The sequence below is a fragment of the Vitis vinifera genome, chromosome 6, assembly GCF_030704535.1.
Source record: "Vitis vinifera cultivar Pinot Noir 40024 chromosome 6, ASM3070453v1".
Taxonomy (NCBI): domain Eukaryota; kingdom Viridiplantae; phylum Streptophyta; class Magnoliopsida; order Vitales; family Vitaceae; genus Vitis; species Vitis vinifera.
In genome coordinates, this window is record NC_081810.1 from 23,378,402 (window position 1) to 23,400,315 (window position 21,914).

The window sequence follows — 21,914 nt, forward strand, 5'->3', positions numbered from 1 at the left end:
TCATTTTATGTGAATTTATTAAGCCATTTTTGGTTTTGGGTTCGGTTGTACTTAATAATTTTCTAAAAACTAAATCTTATTTTTTAAAAAATAAAATAAATTTATAAGATGTTAATTGACGAAATTTGAAGCTAACAATGGTTAAGTGTATTTACATATATATTTACGCCAAATGTCAAATTTGTGTGAAATTAATCCTTATCAGTTTATATTTTTTCAAGCCTTTAAATATCTCTAAACTTAAAATATTATCTTACATATTTTATGAAATTATTAATTTAGTACATTGATCCAAATTAAGATTAGAAGATTCAAAATTTTACTTAGAATTATTATTGCAAATTTAGGTTATTATTATTATTATTATTGAAAAAAAAAATCAAAATCAATACTAGCATGGTTGGTTTTAAGAAGATTTTAATTCTACTCTAAAGTCAATATTGGTAAATGAGGTTTTATTTTATTTTATTTTTATATGACAACTCAATTAATTCACATTTTCACGTACAATTAGAGTGATAATTACGACTTACATTCAAGTAATTCATCTTGAGGCATTAAATATATTCATCAACATTAATCATTTTTAAAATATGATTATTTATAATAAAATATATAAAATGTGAAAATTTAATATTAAAATATAACAATTTATTTGAGATTATGACATGTGTATGTATATATATATTTTGAAACTTGTATGATTAAAACTATAAAAAAAAAAAAAGGAAAAGAAATTGGATAAAATGGTACAAATAATTTTATTTTTTATTAAAAAATAATACTAGGAGAAAAAAATATAAAAATTCGAAAATTACATTTATTTATTTTTCAAATTTAGGTTTTTCACGTCTGGTGATTTATTATTATGATTTTCCTAGAATGGTACATAAAAGTGGAATAATCACAATATTATTAATTAAATATATTATCCTCACAACCTTTGATCAACAAGTCGTTGTAGTATAGTGGTGAGTATTCCCGCCTGTCACGCGGGTGACCCGGGTTCGATCCCCGGCAACGGCGTTTTTCCCTTTTTTTTTTTTTTTTCCCCTTTTTTTTAAAAGTTAATTCAATATTATTTTCATTTTCAACCATGTTTTTTAAATTCAATATTTTTTTCTCAAATATTTTTATTTATTTATTTTTTCTTTTATTCAATATTCAAACTTGTTTCAAATTTTGAACCATGTTTTTTTAAATTCAATAATTTTTAACACTTTTAAAAAAAAATTTAATTCAATATTCAACCTTGTTTTTTATGTTTTAATTTTGAATCACGTTTTTGTTGACCCATGGATTTTAAATTTAATATTTTTTTAATGTTTTTTAAATTCCATGTTTTTTTAAATTTTAATAGAGAACCATGCTTTCTTAAAATTTATATTTTTTTGTTTTTTTTTTAAATTTTATTTTTGAACCACGATGTTTTTTTAAATTTTAATATTGAACCTTTTTTGCAATAAAATTTTCATATTGAAGCATGTTTTTTTTTAAATATAATAATATTTAACTTTTTGGTTTTTAATTTAATATCAAAAAATGATTTTCTTTTAGTCTTTTTGGTTATTAATTCATTCAATTTTTAGTCATGATTGTATTTGAATTACTTTTTTTTTTTTTTAAATGAGAGTAGGACTAAAAAAATTCTCATATAATTTAGAAGTTACTTTTACTAAGATTTTGGTTCTTGTTTTTCTATAAGATTTTGTAATTTGCCTTTATTATCATTATATTTTCATTCATATCCTTGTCAATAAATTATACCCTTGATATGCATAAATTAAAATTAGATGTGATTTTAATCTTTTGTTTTTGTTTTCATAACAGTTAAATTTTTATTTGTAGCAAATCATTTTATGAATTATTTTCTATGAAAGATTTTGAATCTATTGTAGAGAGGTTTTCTAGGTTCATGGTGATTATGAATGAACTTGAAGCATTGAGAAAGACCTACACTGAAGTAGAGAAAGTCATGAAGATCTTGAGGTCTCTATCAAAGAAATGGGAAACAAAAGTGACAGCTATTCAAGAAGTAACGGATGTCACCAAACTCCCACTTGAATAACTCATTAGGTCACTTATGACTCATGAGATAAAATTGAACGATTATCAAAGAGTTGAAGAAAATAAGAAAAGTATAACATTTAAAGCCTCAACAAATGATGAAAAGGAAGAGAGTGAATATGAAGACCTTGATTTCATCACCAAGAAATTCATGAAGTTCATCAAGCTTGAGAAGATCAAGGAAATAAGAAAATCTCATTCAAGAGAAGAATCTTCAAGTGCCAAAAAGAATAAAAAAGTCATGGTGGCAACATGGAGTGAAAGTGAAAGTGATGAAGACTCCATGGAAGAAGAATTCACAAATGAGGATGCTAACATGTGCTTCATGGCTTTGGAGGATGATGCGACTCAGGGTAGCTTAGCTTTAAAGGCGTATCAACAAAATTTATACCTTAAATACTATTACTAAAGTAGCCAAGCTACTATAGCATAGTGGTTCTAGGATCGTTCACTGGGAAGGGTTTTCGCAAACACAAGTGATATTCAAATTAGGAAAATAGGTGATTTTCTTATGGATGTTAGCTTTAAAAGAAGATGAAAATGTTTTAGAAAGATTTAAACTAATCTAAGCTAACATTAAAGACTAAAATAAAAGGGTGTAAAAACAAGTTTCTCAAAGATAGGATAGCTATGCTCTGGCTCTTATGCAAATTGGAAATCTAAGGATAGGCTCCTCGCGTTGGGGTTGCAACTATGGTGATGCTTGCTTCCCGAACCGGTATGGATTTAGCAAATCAAGTTTTAATCCTTTAAAATGGCAAAACAGATGGTAGTGAATTTCATCAATGGTTATTCACCTTAGACTTCCTTTGAATGGCTCGTAAGAGATAACTAATGGTCTAAAGCCAAAAGCTTACCAAATATTGGCAACTCAAAGTCATTCCAGGTGATAAACTCACCTTTCAATGGCCATTGAAATTGGTTCTAACGGATTAATGCAAAACTTGGAATTGAAAACCTCACTTTCCAATAGCTCGTAGGAGATAACTAATGGATAGAAATCCAAAAGCTTATCAAGTATTGGCCGTTGGAAGTTGTCCAAAGGAAATAAAAACCAAACTTTGCATTAATGAACCGTTAATGAAAAACGACTACCTTACCTTCCAGGTGCGAGAAATTTCCATGGGATTGCATCCAAGCCATCACATAACATCCATACTTTGAGAAACTAAAAGTTTTAGCCAATCATTCTCTGAGGAAAAGCCCTCAGAGGCTGTTTGGCTACTAAGAAAATAGAAATGGGGAAGAACAGGAGAAGAGAGAAAAACAAAGCTTTATATATTCTAAGTTAATGTACACAGGATCGATCCTCAATCATCCCATTTTTCGTCTGTTGGAGGTGTTGTGCACCTCTATATATAGCAAAATTACAAGATAAAGCTTTATGTCGGCTGAATACAAGGTTACAAAAGGAATTTACATGAGAAAATATCAAGCTAAAAATATTTGGGAAGTCGGTGGTGCGTGCGTGGAGAAACAGAGGATTCAAAGGAATTTCGCAATGTGAATTTCACATTGCGAAATTTTCGCAATGTGAATTACTCATGATGCGAAGTGCCATATTTTCGCATCATGAGTTAATTCACCTTGCGAAATTTTCGCAATGTGAAATTCACATTGCGAAATGGCAAAATTTCGCACCATGAAGAAAATCTCATTGCGAAAATTTCGCAATGTGAAATTCACCTTGCGAAATTGGTCATTTGGCATGATGCAGTTGCCTTCCGAAGGCCATATCTTCCTCATTTCAGCTCCAAATCATACACGGTTTGAAGCGTTGGATTCTTGACTTCCTAAGCTTTCAAATGGTATATAGTATGTAGAAAATGGACTTCGGGAAGTGCTCCAAAAGTGTGAAAGAAGACTGAAGCTGTTTTCTTCACTCTGTTTTCCTCTTCTCCATTGCTTGTGCTCGTGTTTCCACTTGAAATTCAAGCCTGTAATCATCCATAATCCTTGCTTAACTCGCCCAAATAGCTCCTCCATCAATTGGCATGCTTGAATTGGTTCATAAGCTGATAAAAACATGTAAACTTGCCACAAAAATGGTTAAAACCAATTACTAAGGACCTTAATGAATTAATTGGGTTAAATGAATATGATTACTACTCAAAGGTGCTTAAAACCATTATTATTAGGTCTACAAAATAGCACTTTTTGGTAGTAATCACACCCCCCAACCGACTCATTGCTAGTCCCTTAGCAATGGAGGAGATAAAAACTAAGTAAACTATAATAATATACATGAAAGGGATCATGCAAATCACTCTAAAAAATGATATGAGTGGCATGATGGACATCCATGGATCAATAAAGATGTGAAACTCAACCTATAATAAGAGTTGTCAAAGCATTCACTTGATCATAGAGTAGAAAGAATGAATATTATGCAAGTTTAAGCATCAAAAGAATTTCCACTCTCAAAAGATCCAAATCAAATTCTTCCACTAAAAGCTAAGTGTTAATGTGATTAGCTTCCGAGTATAGTATGGATAACTATCATCTCCCCCCAACCTAAGTCTTTCTTTAAGCTTTAGCAAAATTAACCATCTCTTGATAGGCTAGGAATGCACCTCTTATTCACAATTCTTTTCACTTACTAAACTTAACCAATTCACCCATGTAACAAGCAGAGGATCGATGACTCCCAACCAATAAAGGCTTAGGGCACCAGGCTTTAAAGGCTTTCGCCACCCCTTCGAACCATGCTTAGGTTTCAAGGCAAGCAAAGAAGTTTATTATATATATATATATATATTTTTTTTCTTTTTTTTTTTTCTATTTTTTTTCAAAGACTCATTGGTCTTTATGAGGTGTCCCAACACTATTAAAGAGAGGTTAAAGGTGTCAAATTATGATTTCTCAAGCTTAGAGGGTGAGATAGTTTCACATCTTATAATCGGAATCTAATGTATGTGTGTGCGAATAGCTTAAGGTGGAAGAGATAAGTTTGCATGCAATGGGAGTTTCAACAATTCATCAACTTTTAGAAGAGCATAATACAAACTCTAAGACTCATGTAATCAAGTTGAAACTCGACTTCTCTCATTTAATTTTGAGAGTTAATCCTTAATATCCATGGAGTTTAAAGCAAAAATGTTAAAAATTTAAAAAAGTAGCTAATTTAACTAAGTATGATAAAAATTTAAACTAATACTTACTTCCTCATCTCTCCCCCCAACCGAGATGAACATTGTCCTCAATGTTTGAATCGAAAATAAGGAGGAAGGAAGTGGTACCTCATGTGATGTGGACTTGGAGTTGAGAAGGTTGAACCACTTGTTTCAAAATTCAAAAATTGAATGAGAGAGGAATTTATACTAAATATTTACAAAAATGATGAGTGGGCCCCACTTTGAGCAGCTGAGGACAAGGCTCAAAGGGTCCATGCCATGATGGTATACTCATATAAGTTGCAATGACATCTGAATGTAGCTTGCAGGGGTGTTAAAATTGGAGATTTGAGAAAAACAGGGGAAAACAAAGGAGAAGTGAACAGTGAGTGCCAAAATTGGCACAGTCACTGTTCACCTCCTTTGAAGCCCGACTGTGTGTTTTCCAAGTTTTGGGAAAAAATTCAAAAATGGTTTTTTAAAAGGTATGGTTAGGCTCTAAACAAGATTCCTAAGGTGTTTGGGTAGTTTTTAAATGATGAAAAACAAAATTAAATGATGGAAAATGAAAATCAAAGTGGACGGCCATGCATGGAATGGTTTTGAAATTCGATTTTTAAAAAGTTTTGGATGGATGGGATTTCTAAAATTGGGTTCCTAAGGTTTAGAATGGATGAAAGGAAGGTTTCTAATGGGAGAAAACTAGAAAATTGGTGAAGGGTGGAGAATTAAGAATGGTGGTGTGCGGCTATGGAGGTTGTGGAAGAAGGTGAATAGTATTTTTGGCTTAGAATGGTGTTTGTTTTTGGAAGAAATTGGGTTTGGATTTGAAAACAAAAGGTTTGGAAATGCATTCATGAATTTTTAAACTTGGAAAAACATGGAATTCAAGAAAAAGGCCTTCCAAAATGTATAGAAATTCCTTTTCGCACCATGCACTGTCACTGTGCGAAAAATTCGCACTGAGTGTGTTCATGGTGCGAAATTCCACTGAGAGCTTTGCTTATGCATTTTGGCTCCCCTGTTTCCTCTGTTTCACCTCCATTTCGATTTTTGCAAGCATCGTACCTGCATGAACACTTCAAAACTCATCTTAAAAACATATTAAAACTAAATTAAAGCTAAAAATTCAAACTAAAACATGCATAAATTTAAAGAAAGCATAGAATTTAAATGAAGCTGATAGCATGTACCCCAAAAAGAAGATGAACTATTTAGCTCATCCTCACTCACACACCCACTTCATACTGAATTCCCCCTGGATCCCAAACAAAATTGGCATCCTTCCCATTTGGTCCAAGGGAATTCATTTATCTTCTTTTCCCTGGAGAAGTGGATGCTTTAAAGGGTTCAGGTAACCCTTTATCATTTTGAACCTTATGATTTTCAATGGAAGGTTGGTCCATAGAGTTGTCATAGCAATCCCCCACCAAAGTGTCGATCTTCAACACTTTCCTTGATTTTTTTGCATTGGTTCCTTGAAGGTTATGGTGGGGTTGAGGAGGAGGCTTCCTTTTCCCCCTTGCTATGTCGAGATTGGTGAGCTTCTCAATGGAGTCTTTAACTTTTTCTATCCTTAGTGATAGATCATTGTAAACCTCCTCCATTCTTACATTTATTGAACTCTCTAAATTATCAATCTTTTCATTAAGATGAGAGTTGATCTTTTGTTGCTCACCTACAAAGTCCTCCATGACTTTGCTTATCTTCAAAATGGCTTGCTCCAATGAAGATGTACTCATTGATGGTTGAGGTTGAGGTTGGGTTGTAAGGTTGGGATGGTTTATATACTCAAATGAAGTTGGCATGGCTTGTGGTTGTGCTTCAGTATGCACATTCCTCAATTCAAACTCTTCTATCCTTCTAGCCATAGATGCTAGTTTTGCCTTCATGCTCATGTCTTCATTCAAAACATACTTACTACCCCATTGTCTTTGTTGAACTTGCCTTTTCCCTAATTCAATCCGATCCCTCATGGATAAGTATGCAAATTTGTCCTTCTCATGATCATAATGAGAGCTTTGATCTTCATGTGGAATTTCCATTTCTAAAAAAATGATATTCAACTAAGGCTCTTTTCTTCAACTTGTACCAGGGTTCCCTCTTGGTCTCGAATCCAACAAGGAATGCACAAATTGAAGTTAAAACAAAAATAAAATAAAAGAGAATAAAAAAAAATTAACTAAATAAAAACTAAACTAAAAAAAATTATAAGAAAACTCACCAAACTTGTGATGAAGATCACAAGTTACCCTTAATGGTTGCTTCACTGTGCTTGTGGCACCTTCCCCGGCAACGGCGCCATTTGATGCGACTCAGGGTAGCTTAGCTTTAAAGGCGTATCAACAAAATTTATACCTTAAATACTATTACTAAAGTAGCCAAGCTACTATAGCATAGTGGTTCTAGGATCGTTCACTGGGAAGGGTTTTCGCAAACACAAGTGATATTCAAATTAGGAAAATAGGTGATTTTCTTATGGATGTTAGCTTTAAAAGAAGATGAAAATGTTTTAGAAAGATTTAAACTAATCTAAGCTAACATTAAAGACTAAAATAAAAGGGTGTAAAAACAAGTTTCTCAAAGATAGGATAGCTATGCTCTGGCTCTTATGCAAATTGGAAATCTAAGGATAGGCTCCTCGCGTTGGGGTTGCAACTATGGTGATGCTTGCTTCCCGAACCGGTATGGATTTAGCAAATCAAGTTTTAATCCTTTAAAATGGCAAAACAGATGGTAGTGAATTTCATCAATGGTTATTCACCTTAGACTTCCTTTGAATGGCTCGTAAGAGATAACTAATGGTCTAAAGCCAAAAGCTTACCAAATATTGGCAACTCAAAGTCATTCCAGGTGATAAACTCACCTTTCAATGGCCATTGAAATTGGTTCTAACGGATTAATGCAAAACTTGGAATTGAAAACCTCACTTTCCAATAGCTCGTAGGAGATAACTAATGGATAGAAATCCAAAAGCTTATCAAGTATTGGCCGTTGGAAGTTGTCCAAAGGAAATAAAAACCAAACTTTGCATTAATGAACCGTTAATGAAAAACGACTACCTTACCTTCCAGGTGCGAGAAATTTCCATGAGATTGCATCCAAGCCATCACGTAACATCCATACTTTGAGAAACTAAAAGTTTTAGCCAATCATCCTCTGAGGAAAAGCCCTCAGAGGCTGTTTGGCTACTAAGAAAATAGAAATGGGGAAGAACAGGAGAAGAGAGAAAAACAAAGCTTTATATATTCTAAGTTAATGTACACAGGATCGATCCTCAATCATCCCATTTTTCGTCTGTTGGAGGTGTTGTGCACCTCTATATATAGCAAAATTACAAGATAAAGCTTTATGTCGGCTGAATACAAGGTTACAAAAGGAATTTACATGAGAAAATATCAAGCTAAAAATATTTGGGAAGTCGGTGGTGCGTGCGTGGAGAAACAGAGGATTCAAAGGAATTTCGCAATGTGAATTTCACATTGCGAAATTTTCGCAATGTGAATTACTCATGATGCGAAGTGCCATATTTTCGCATCATGAGTTAATTCACCTTGCGAAATGGCAAAATTTCGCACCATGAAGAAAATCTCATTGCGAAAATTTCGCAATGTGAAATTCACCTTGCGAAATTGGTCATTTGGCATGATGCAGTTGCCTTCCGAAGGCCATATCTTCCTCATTTCAGCTCCAAATCATACACGGTTTGAAGCGTTGGATTCTTGACTTCCTAAGCTTTCAAATGGTATATAGTATGTAGAAAATGGACTTCAGGAAGTGCTCCAAAAGTGTGAAAGAAGACTGAAGCTGTTTTCTTCACTCTGTTTTCCTCTTCTCCATTGCTTGTGCTCGTGTTTCCACTTGAAATTCAAGCCTGTAATCATCCATAATCCTTGCTTAACTCGCCCAAATAGCTCCTCCATCAATTGGCATGCTTGAATTGGTTCATAAGCTGATAAAAACATGTAAACTTGCCACAAAAATGGTTAAAACCAATTACTAAGGACCTTAATGAATTAATTGGGTTAAATGAATATGATTACTACTCAAAGGTGCTTAAAACCATTATTATTAGGTCTACAAAATAGCACTTTTTGGTAGTAATCAGAGGAACATGAAGATGAGGTAAATTCCAACTCTAATTCTAATAAGTTTCAAGATGTACTTTAAGAATTATATTTCGATATTGAAAATCTTGGGTTAAAAAATGCCTCTCTTAAGAAAAAGATTTTTTGTTTTCAAAATGAACTCAATGAGCTTGAGGAAAAATTTGAAAAGACAAAAAACTCATTTGAAAAGGAAAATAGAGAGTTGAAAAAGAAAAATGAATGGTTAATATTCTTTCTACAAAAGTTCTCAAATGGTCAAAAAAACTTTTGATATGATTTTGGCAAGTCAAAAGTGCATTTTTGATAAAAAAAAATAAAATAAACAAAAAAAGCTAGGCTACAATCCTTTCAAAAATAAAAAAATATTTAAGAATTATTTTGTAAAGGAAGCCTCTAGCTTTTCACTTTCAAAAATTTGCAATCTTTGTGAAAGAGGTCACATTAGTGACAATTACCCTTTAAGAAAAACCCCTCATGTTCTTCAAAACTTTAAATTAATTTGAATTCCAAATGCCGGAATGATTAACCCTCTAGGACCCAAAAAGATATGGGTACCAAAAGTTACTTAATTTGTTTTGTAGGGATCCATGTAAGAAGAAGAAGGATATGCTTACCTTGGAAATAATGCATTGATAATATTGGTAATGGTATCTCTTCTAAAGCTTAATTTGCAATATCATGTTATCATTTTGCCAACACTTGGTATAATTTTTGCTAATAATATAACATTTGGTATCACATTGATAAGATTGATATAATTTTTAAACCAAGGTTTGGATTAAAAAGAAGTTTTTTTAATATACCTAGCTAAAATCTAATTATCATATGCTTGTATGCTCTAATAATGTTATTCAATACATGCTATATTTTTTTTAAATGCATATGTTCTCCCATATATTTTTCCAAATCATGTTTTAAATTGGGAATGCTCCAAGGTTGAGCACTCTTTTATTTGGAAAATGTTCTTAAATGAAAAATGGGGAGATTCATTTCCATGAGAAATTATATTATGCTTATTGTTTATTTTTAATTTTTGATATTATGTGATTCCTCTTATATACTTTATTGAGACTTTTTGTTGATGACAAAAAGAGGGAGAAGTAATGGTAGGTTGCTAACTTGGGAAGAAATGTTAATATTGTTTTAACAATCCTATCCATAGTGATGCAATGCGCTTAATTTGTCATATTTGCATGCATCATGTTCAATAATAATATCTTGTCAATTGTTAAATTGTTGTTTATGTTATTTATGCTTGATTATATCAATTTGAGCACCCTTAATATACTCCTTGAAGTTTATAAACTTGAATATTTTCTAAATTCAAAGGAGCATATATTGAGGGGAAGCTTTTTAGCAACCTTGGTTTTGTCATCATAAAAAAGGGGGAGATTATGAAACCAATGTTTGGTTAATCTCGATTTTTATGATAACAAAACAAGGTTTGGAACTAATGATTATATTTCAAGTTTGATTAGGTAAGAAGATTTCTAAAATGACAATCACAAAGACAAAATCAAGCAAAAAAAAAAAATCAATAATAAGAAGAAGACTTCAAAAAGAAGTGTTTTTCAAGACCCAAGCGTTATAAGATTTATTTGTAAGGTTGTTAGTACACTAGGTCTTTAATGCATTACATTATTAATTTATGCACCAAAATCATCGAAAAATAATTTTGGTTTAAATCCTTTAAAATTGAATGATTTCATGTTTTCAACTAAAACCTTGTGTTAAATGTTTTCCAAACTTGTTTAAAAGGTTTTAATTTGAAAATGATGGTTGTTGAGCCAAAAACGACTCAATCAGTTGAACTGGATGAGGAATTGATCGACCAATTCAACTCAACCGGTTGAGGGGTGATTCATGCCCGATTGGTGTTCTAATTGATTCAACTCAATTGATGTGCTTTGATCTCAATCCTCAGACGGGAGTAATCAACAAAATTTATAAACCTATTTCACCATATACCGGGGTAGCATTTAGTAAGCATAGTATAGTGACTCTAGGATCGTCCACAGAGATGGGTTTTCACTTCGCAATTGATATTAGTTCAAAAATTGAATTAGTGCTTTTTCTTTTCTTTGTTAGCTTTAAAAGAAGACATAAGTTTGAATGAAAATGGATGGTATTAAGCTAACCTAACATAAAGTAACTAAAATTAACTAGAAAGAAATTAGAAAGAAAGGTGTTTCTTGGGATTTCAGGTTACTAGGATCAGGTGCCAACTACAAAGAGGGAGATTCCGGTCACTTGAATCTTTTCCTTGCATTCGGAATTTAACTTATAGTTATTTCCCGAACCGGTGTGATACAGATGCTTGCCATTAATGGTTTCAACGCTAAATCCCTCTCATTGATACACCTTGCAATGGCTCGTACCTCTCACCTAGTATTTGTCATTCAAGGTGATCCTTACCATCGGATCATCCTTCACAAGTGAACAAGAGATAACAATTAGACCTCCATGGAGCAAGATTGCAAGCAATAAGAATCCATGGAATCCGAAAGTTTACCAAGTATTGGCTATTCATGGTAATCCTAGTTAACTAAAAATATAAAAACCAAAAACGGATCACACTTTCTCTTCATTAAAAATGGAAACAACAAAATCTCACACTTATGTAGCCGGAACCTTATTTAGCTTCCTTCACCTAAGAAACAAAAAGCCTAGCCACTCATCCTTTGAGAAAACATCTCAGAGAATGTTTGGCTAGCAAGAAAATGAAAATGAAAGAGAAGGAAAAACAGAGCAAGGCTCTGTATATTCTATATATTGATCGATTCTACATACTTATATATCTATATCTTTTACAATGGATGCAAGGGAATATATATAGAGAAGTTTTTCCAACCTTCCTAGCTAAGAAATCTTATGGTTGGTGGATTACAAGGAGAAGAATGGAAATTTATACAAAAATATCTGAAGAAAAGATCTAAAAGAGTCGGTGCACAAATATCCCAGTTCGCATGTAGATTTCGCACGTTGCATGGTGACTTGCGAAAATCTTGCAAGTTGATTTCGCAACTTGGAATCCATTTTCGCACGTTGAGCTCCAAGTTCGCAAGTTGCAAAATCACTTTTGCAAGTTGGGCTTCTCTGTGACTGTGCGGCTGTATTCCATTTCCATTTCGCAAGGTAGGCTTTAATTTCGCACGTTGGAGTTCCAAATTCGCAAGATGTGAATTTGTCCTTCAACTGGATGCAGTTGTCTTGCGAAGGTCATATCTTCCTCATTTCAGCTCCAATTCATACACTGTTTGAAGTATTGGATTCTTAACTTCCTAAGCTTTGAAATGGTATATAGCATGTAGAAAATGGACTTCGGAAAGTACTCCAAAAGTGCGAAAGAAGACTGCAGCTGTTGTCCTCTGTTTTCTTCACTCTGTTTTTCCTCTCTCCGTTGTTCTTTCCTTGCATACTTTGAACGACTTTGGCAAAGGGCTATGGAGCTCCAAAGCTTGGTTCTTCATGAATTTGAGCTTCCAAAAGCTTTGTCATGAACTATATACAGCTCTCCCTCATTCTTTGATTGCTTTGGTGTAGCTAAAAGCTATCAAAAACACCAAAATTTAACACAATTTGATTAGAAACGATTGCAATGGTCCTTAACATGTCAATTGAGTTAAAAGATAATAATTACTACTCAAGAGTGTTTAAAAGAGTTAATTACAAGCTACAAAATAGCACTTTTTGAGTAGTAATCAAGGGGGTGAAAAAACTCTCTTTCTTCTAGAACAATTGTTCAACTGGTCAAGGTCCAACGTTCACCTGTTAAACATTAAATACTAACGGTTAGTCAACCGGTTGACCCCCAACTCGATCGGTCGAACCCCCAACAGTTAGTTTGGTCGTTTTCCTCTATAAAAAGGCTCAAATCTTCATTGTTTCAAGAAATTGACCTTCTTAAACATTTCTTGAATGTATTTGAATATTTGGAGATTGTTTTTTGAGTGCACCATTATTTTAAAACTTGCATATCTTTAGTGCACCATTCAATTCTAGTTTTCTTGTATCATTTGAGCCTAAAGTTTTGTACTAAAATTTTGTGAGAATATTTCTTATCCTCGTTTATAAATTCTTGAGAAGAAAAGTCTAAGTATGAGATATCACTAAGGAATTCTCAAGTGTGGGGCATCACTTGATGAGTTGTTCAAAAGTGGGGTATCTCTTGAGAATTGTAAAAGGTGCTTGGAGCTAAAAGTCTAAGAGGGTGGATTGAAACCATAATCCAATTGTATTACTTGAAGGCTTGTGTTGGAAACCTTGAATTAGTGAAACCTCAAACTTAGGATTGAAGCTATAGGAGAGTGGATGTAGGTCAGGTTATGTTGAACCACTATAAAAATTTTGTATTTGCATTCTCTCTTCCCCACTCTCTTACTTTATATGCAATTATTTTTATATTGTTTTATTATATATTTGTATATAATTGTCTCTTACATTCACATAATTTAAATTTGCAAAAAGAGGTCATCACTTTATTCACTCCTTTAGGGTGATTATCTTAGTTTGGATTAATTACTTTTTCTAACAGTATCTACATTTGATTTGAGTCAGATTTTTCGCTCATTTGAAAAGAAACACTCATATTTGAGTTCTTCGAACACCTCATTCCATACATAAGAGCCTCGAGTACATCATTAAGAAAATATATACATTTAAATAAGTAATCATTTGTGGAACCTTGTAAATGAAAAAATGTGTATAAGAATAAAAAACAATTCTCATAAAATTTAGAACTTACTTTTACTAGGATTTTGGGTTTTTTTTTCATTTTACACGATATCCTAATTTTCTTTCCCATTATATTTTCATTCATTTTTGTAAATTACACCCTTGATACACATAAATGAAAATTAGAATAGCGAATTATAATATTATATAGAAGAGAAAAATCTAAATCCTCTCTTGATTAAGTTTTTATTTTTATTAATGTTTTCATAACTATAAAAATTTAAATTATATTTTTATTTATAATAAATCATTTCAAGACATTTCCATTCCTTCTTTGAGTGTTCCGACCAAATAATTCTAATTTTTGAAATTTGTATCTCATTTTTAGAAAAAAGAATAAATAAATATTAGGATGTAATCATGTAAAAATAAATTATGATTAGAGGAAAAAAACATAATGACACAAACTAAATAGACATCATATTACTTAAGAATCCCAGATTCATTATGTAATTAAGAGTGATATTTAAAAAAAATAAATTAAAGATATTTATCAATTAAAAATAATTGAACCACCCAATGAAAAGTGGGTCAAGGTGCTCCCACATGGGGCTGCAGCAACACTTCTGCTAGATATTCTCACCCACAAAAGTTGAATGGGGAAGCCAACCATGGGCCATGGACCCTAAAAAAATTATATTATTTTACCACCCATTGACCTCCAAGTATGATTAAATAAATTATGAACGTGAGGCTGAAAAGAGGCCACATTCAGATACCTCATCGGTGAGGTAAGAGCCATTTAAGCCTTTGCCCTCATTGGCTTCTCATGGCTCTTAAGTATGGTGGCACTATTTCTCTTTTGAGCTTCACCTCACCTCCAAAGGACCAATGTGAAAAATATCATAATAAACACATGGGGTTGAACAAGTTGTGGTTCTTTTTGTCTTTTTTTTGGGTTGTAAGTGCTTTGTCCAAATCAAGATACCCAAATTTGAACAAAAACTTTAGTTCATGTCACTTCATTTATTCAAGAGATTTGGGAACAACCATCAATTTTATTTTATTTTATTTTTTCTGTAAATTGATGAATATTTGCATATGGGTGTTGAAGGTTTATTTGAAAGTTAGGTGGCTCTTGGCACCTTCCATTCCAATGATATAGACCAACTTGTTTAATGTTAATCTAGTTTCCAAATAGAACTATTCCTACCAACATGTTCTTCACTTTTTCAAAATTGGAAAATGTTGAACCCAATATCAAGCTCCTTTTTATGGTGTTTTCTTTTTTCTTTTTCCTTTTTTATAATTTAGTTCCCCATTTGTTTGTACCATCGTCTAATGATATAGGTCGGGTTTTACTCCAATTATTTGAAATGTGTTTAGATAACATCATTTTTCAATTAGGAGTGATTCTGACTATTTCTAGAATCAGTCAATTAGTTAATCATAGACATATTTTATTTAATGGTTATATAGTATATATACGAATGAAGAAAAATTCATAATTTTAATTCTTCTTCTTTTTCCTTTTTACTTATTTGCTCCCGAGAAACTATCAAAACAAGGCTTTTCACTAATTTCAATTTAAAGGATTGATTAATCATAGAAATTAGATTGGTTCGAGAACAAATGAATTGTTAGTCATAAAAATTCATAATTTTAATTCTTTTTTTTTTATTTACTTATTTGCTCCTAAGAAACTATCAAAACAAGACTTTTCACTAATTCCAATTTAAATGATCGATTAATCATAAAAATTAGATTGGTTCGAAAACAAATGAATTGTTAGTCATAAAAATTCATAATTTAAATTCATTTTTTTTTTTACTTATTTGCTCCTAAGAAACTATCAAAACAAGACTTTTTACTAATTCCAATTTACAGGATCAATTACTCATAGAAATTAGATTGGTTGAAAAATAAATGAATTGTTAGTCATAAAATATTATTATTGTCGGACTTATTATTAATATAGATAAAATGTGCCATTTCATGATAATTATAGTCCTATAGCAAATAAATAGTCTATACAAAATAATAATTACGCATGGTTTTTTCATGGGCTTCCTAGAAAAAAATATGTTAAATAGGGATGAAATTATTTTTAAATTTTAAAACAATTTTACTTTTTAAAAACTTACAAAATTCCCTTAAAATTAAATTTTTTTAATAAAATGTTCCTAAAAGAGAAGTACGTATCTATCACTTTTATTACCTCATTTAAGTGATAACTAGTACAATAATTTTTTTAAAAAAAAAATATTTTATTGAAAACAAACACATTATAAAAAAGAAAAAGGAAAACCTTAAAATGGATATGCAAAAGTAATTTTTTTTCTTAAATTCCAAATTTAGATATTTTATTAAATATTCATCAAATCCATACTTCTTCACTTTTCCATGTTTTTTTTATTTATATGTATATATATCAAATTTGTAGGTCTAATCATAAAACTTAAAATAAAATTTAGAAAATACTTTAAAAAATCTAAAAATCTTTTATAATTTTGAAAAATCAGTGATAATATTACTCTTGAAAAACCTTGATAGATGATTATCTTAAAAATATTTTTAATACAAATGTTTTCATTACAAACGGTTCATGTAAAAATACGTGAAATGCACTATAATTCTATTTATTTTATTTTAAATAGCTTTGACACACAAAAAAGAAAAAGAAGAAGCCATATTTTAGTAGGAAAAGCATTAATTTGATAAATACTTTAGGAAAAAAATCTTGATTTATAAATATATTTTTTTTAGAAAGATATCTATATTTATAATTTTTTTTAAAAAATAATTACTTTTTTGTTTTTATTTGGTAAACTCGATTTTATTAGATAAAATAAAGAATTAGGGCAGGCTGAGAAAGCCAAAAGGGTCTATAAAAGAAGACGGCAGAGTTGAAAGCAGCAGTGGTCAGCCAGTGAAGTGATCGGGCTTCCCTTCCCTCGTGCTCTCCGCCATTTCTCGCTGAATCTCCGATCCACATCCTCTTCACTCTTCGGTAAGATCTCCTTCTCCATCGCTTTATTTACTTCTCTCTTGTATTATTGTCTTGCTTCTGCTCATTTTTCTATGCTTTCATTCCCATTTCCTTATCTTTCTGAGGGCGACCATGACTGTAATACCCAGATTGGGTGATCTCGGAAAACTCGAGCGGTGAATGCAGAAAAACCTAATTCTTTTGTTGACTAAAATTTTACGCTTAAATACCAGGGTCTGGATGCAATCTTATGAAAGTTGTTGAACGAATTTTCAGAAAAAGGCTGTTTTTCTGAAATAAGTTTCAACACCTTGTGGTTATAACCGTTTTGGGAATTTGAAAACCCAGTTCGAAACTTGCAGGAAAGCCCCTCTGTTATTCTTATTATCATCATTATAGAAAATGATTTTCCCTGCAACGCAAGGGATTCTCACTACATTTGATTTTCTTTCGAATTTTCTGGGTAAATCAAATAAGAGATGAGAGATTTCAGATTCATTTTTGTTTGTTTTTCTTTGCCCAGTATTCTTTCTGAAAATGAATACCAGAAACGTGTTTGAAAACGCTTACTGAATACAAAAAAATCCCAGCTTTTGTTCCAGAGCAACAGCTTCTACAATAAAAGTTGTTACTAAAGTAATGAGATACTGGGAAATTTTTTTATAGAGTCGACTTCCTCTAGAGCGATGTTGTTAAGATCGGATCACACTCTGCCCCATGTCTTCTCCTTTATTTTCCCCAGATTTTCTAAAGTTCACCACCTTTTTGGCCTATTTCAAATACTGTTCAAAGATAATGAAAATACTGGGATGAACAAACTTTCTGACCTTTTCCTTGAAATTGAATGTAGCATGACCTGAGCACCCCTCTTCCATTTAGATTTCCATCATCAAGCTGAATACATGCCTTTTCTTGCCAGAAGTTGGATTTTTATGGAACATGTTGTCAACTAGCTTTATTGCTATTGTAGAAGTCCCAGATTCCTACAACCTCCTTCGGGCTTGCATGTACGTGGGCCTCCTGCTAAATGAACCTCTGAAACCGTGTTAGACAATCAATTTCTTTTATATATATATATATTAATTTCTTTTATTAGAAACATGAGATACAAGGGCTGTAGCACACCAATTGGAAATTCTCAATGCTATACATGATAAAATTAGTTCAACACATATCAGCCATATGTTTTATAAAAGTCCCTACTACCATTCTTTTATTGGTTTGCTTAAAAAAAAAATGACAGTATGAAAGATAATTTTGGCATGAATCCTTTGCGGTGTACAGGGTGGATGAAACTGGTTTAAGATCTTAAGAATTGGTTGCAGAATGTGTGTGCCTTGCTAGTATTTGTTGTGCAGAATGTGTGTGCATTGCTAATATTTGTTGAAGCAATAAGTTGTGTTTGGCTCTTAAGGCTTATTTGAGATCTTTCCTGAGATAGGTGTCTGTTGTGACCATGCACCATGATTGTTTATGTTACTGCATCTTCTGAACCCCCATTACCTTTGCCCCCTATGGGCCTGTTGGTGCTTCACTACCTTGGCTCCCATTGCAGCTTGCTGCCATTAGTTTTTTCCATTGCTGGCTAGGTCCAGGTTGCGTAATGATAGATAATGAGTCATTAGTCTACCACTCAATTTTATGAGAGAGCTCCTCAAATTGTTCTATGAATATTAAAGGATTATTATAGGATGAAGGAGTGGTAAAGCATAAAGTCAAAGGCCATGTTAGGATCTCAAACTCCTACATCAGGTCAAGTATTTTTCTATTGATGGGTAAGGAAAATGGAATTACCTGTCCATGTTGCAAGTGCAAAATTACTGGGTTAGGGTTGAAGGTAACCTAGAGCATTTAATCTTTTCTCTGCAAGCTATGTCTTTATATAAATTCCTTCCACTTCTGCATTGTTTATAATATTTGATAGGTACAGATATGCATTTTATTTCTGTATTGCCTCTCAATTTTATATTAGTTAAATGTTGTAAAGTTGGAGCATCACCTAATATTAGAGACTCCTTCATGCAGTTGCAACAATCTCCAAGGTTCAGTTCATTAGTTTTAATTTTGTATACATCCCATGTAAATGACTGGAAAACTGGATTGCTGCTGTATGATATCGTGGTCTCTGATACTGTTTGTGTCACCAGAACCTCGTATTTATTCCTAGATTTTGCAGAAGAAGTGTAATAACACCCATTAAGCGGATCTTGGCTTTGTTGAAACAATCGACAAGACAAGACAATATTAGGCATTAGTTAAAAATATGGAGCCTCGAGTGAAGAGCTGGGAGCCACTAGCTAGCTTCTTCTCATAGTGCTCCAGACATCAATTGCCTTGTTTTTCTTGCAGAAATGGATGTCCATGGTCCAATTTCTCAGTAAATTATAACAAGGCATAAATAAAAATTGATGCTATTCAAGGTATCATTATGTCGCCTTTGTAATAATCTACCTTCTGTTTCATTGTGCTTGGAACAAGTCCAAGAGTAAACATCAAAGAGCCTTGCAACACTGTGAGAGTCATGTCAAGGAGAAATGGAATGTTTTTCACTTTATATATCTCAAAATTGGTTATAAACATCAGAAGTCTCACATGGCAGATTCACAAAAAGCTTCTATTCTCTTAGCATGTTAGTTGCAAATATTTCAAGATGCATTTCTTATTTTCTTTGCCTATGCTTATTTATCTTGTTGACCACTGCTACAAACCTTATGGTTACATTTGTTCATGTAACCCTGTTATTGTTAGTAACCTCAACATAGATAAAGAAAATGAAGTTAAGGGCCCTTTATAAAACTGAAAATTTTAGCTCAAAAAGTTTTTGGTGTTGAATTTGCTTAAAGAGAAGTCCTATTGGCATCATTTGAATCCTTAGTATTGAATTCAATTAAACTGGTAAATTAATCAAGAGAAATTGAATTTTGAAAATTACTTATTTTACAAGAACGCTCTTGCACTCTTATGTTAGCATTTTTTTAACATTCTTTTGTTAAGTATATGTATAATACAGCAACTTGGTCACAATCTATTTCCCCTCATTTCACCACAGTTTCTTATTTGTGACCAAATTAAGGTTTGGTTACTTGAGGATTTTTACTTAGACTAAGGTCAATTTATCTTGGCACGCCAAAGGTGAAAAAGAAAAAGAAAAAGAAAAACTGGTTTAGACCAATTCAGACAACTCTTTTTCGTACTCAAATGACAGAGGTAACTGTTCAAGAAAGACAGTTAGTTTGGTGAAAGAGTTCTAAAAGGTTTTGATTTGGAGAAGTTGGAAATATGGTATTTAGAATTCATAAAATTTTAAACTACCTTCTTTTGAGGGCTGCCCTTGTTCTGCCTTTAAGCTTTGTTGAATTTAAGTGTTTTTAAAGAAAATCTTCTTAATTCTTAGCAGATTATTGAACAAGCTGTTTGTATCCAGGGTAATCATGTCTACCGTAAATCTGCCCACCCATTGCATGTTCAGAAGTGCAACCCAGAACCGAATTGCCAGTGCCTTCATTAGGAGCCCATCATCTTTGGGATCTGTAAAGAGCATCTCTAAAGCTTTTGGCTTGAAATCTTCCCCCTGTTTCAGAGCAACTGCAATGGCAGTATACAAGATTAAGCTGATTGGACCTGAAGGTGAAGAGCACGAGTTTGATGCCCCAGATGATGCATACATATTAGACTCAGCTGAGAATGCAGGTGTTGAGCTACCTTATTCTTGCAGGGCTGGGGCGTGCTCTACCTGTGCAGGGCAAATGGTTTCAGGTTCAGTGGACCAGTCTGATGGATCCTTCCTTGATGACAAGCAGATGGAGAAGGGTTATTTGCTAACTTGCATTTCATACCCAACTTCAGATTGTGTGATTCACACTCACAAGGAAGGTGATCTTTATTGAGTGGGTATGGTTTTCAATTCTTGTTGTCTTGATTGTGATGGTACAAACTTTAATGGATGGTTGTACTTAGATTTTTGGTCATGTTTCTGGTGCTATCTCATCTCAGTTAGGTCTTATTGGCAGTTGGTTTGCAGGCTTATATTTCTTACTTAAAAGACACTGAAAATTGATTATCATACTTCAAAGGCACTGAATGATGATTGCATAAATGTTCTGTCGGTTCCTGCATTTAGTCGAGTGATGAACCTTTGTAGGGTACTTCATTCCCTTGCTGAAACAAGGGTCTAATTTGCAAAGTAGTAGTTTAGCATCTCAAACCTTTAGAGGACAGACATGCTATGCAAGGCTTGTAGTTCAACCTTCCACTTTGGTAAATATGCATGTGAATGTAGTTGAAATATCACATCATAAATTACGAGACAGCGACGTGATTTGCTTTTAGCTCTAGATCAAGTTGAATGGCATGGAAAGTCTTACTTTTGAGAGTGAGATTATTGACAGGGTCTCTTGGATCTTGAAAGAGTGTTGAATGGGAAGGTGATTGAAGTAGTCAATCTGAATAGTTCGATTTAAGGGTCTGTTGGGAGAGGTCTTTTGGATCTAGCAATTGAAAATCAACAGTCTGGAATGAACTTTGAGAGGTTTGATGGTTCACCATTATTGATAAGTGATGCTAGTGTGGGTGTGGGTCCTCCTTAGCTTAACCTTTACTAAGAGGACTAAGAAGAGTAGCATTAATAATTTTGGCAGGGAAAGGAGAACAAATAGTGGAAGCTAGTGCAATTATGTTGGCCGAAAGGGCATATAGAGGGGATGGATGAACTAGAATCATCACTGAACTTTTCACAAGAAGACAGGATGGGAAGATGTTGGGACAAGAATAAAGAACCTTTATAATACTATTGAAAAGATAGGAAGGGAAACATGAAGAGATGTATTTTCCCCCCTGAATGACCCAACTTTAGAATGGAAAAGGAAAGGGAATACCTGGAAAATAATTCAGAGGGGAGGACTTTCTTTCTTAAGTTTTTGCCTGCAGAATACATTCATATTACCCAAATAACCATCTTAACTG

At 32.8% G+C, this 21,914-nt stretch overlaps 1 protein-coding gene and 1 non-coding gene across 3 annotated transcripts; both read left to right on the forward strand.

Moving 5' to 3' along the window:
* Positions 1–954: 954 nt before the first annotated feature.
* On the forward strand, positions 955–1,026 carry TRNAD-GUC (transfer RNA aspartic acid (anticodon GUC)). Its single transcript has one exon. It is a non-coding gene; the product is annotated as a tRNA-Asp (tRNA).
* A 15,661-nt stretch (positions 1,027–16,687) lies between these two features.
* Positions 16,688–20,961, forward strand: LOC100251971 (ferredoxin, root R-B2). Of its 2 annotated transcripts, none has more exons than XM_059737661.1 (2): positions 16,688–16,973; positions 20,377–20,961. In XM_059737661.1, exon 2 carries the CDS (start codon positions 20,384–20,386, stop codon positions 20,837–20,839), a length of 456 nt encoding a protein of 151 aa, XP_059593644.1. In that variant the 5' UTR covers positions 16,688–16,973; positions 20,377–20,383; the 3' UTR covers positions 20,840–20,961. The 2 variants fall into 2 exon arrangements, with proteins under 2 accessions (XP_059593644.1, XP_019076190.2); XM_019220645.2 differs by having other exon boundaries at positions 16,809–16,973; positions 20,350–20,961.
* Positions 20,962–21,914: the final 953 nt, after the last annotated feature.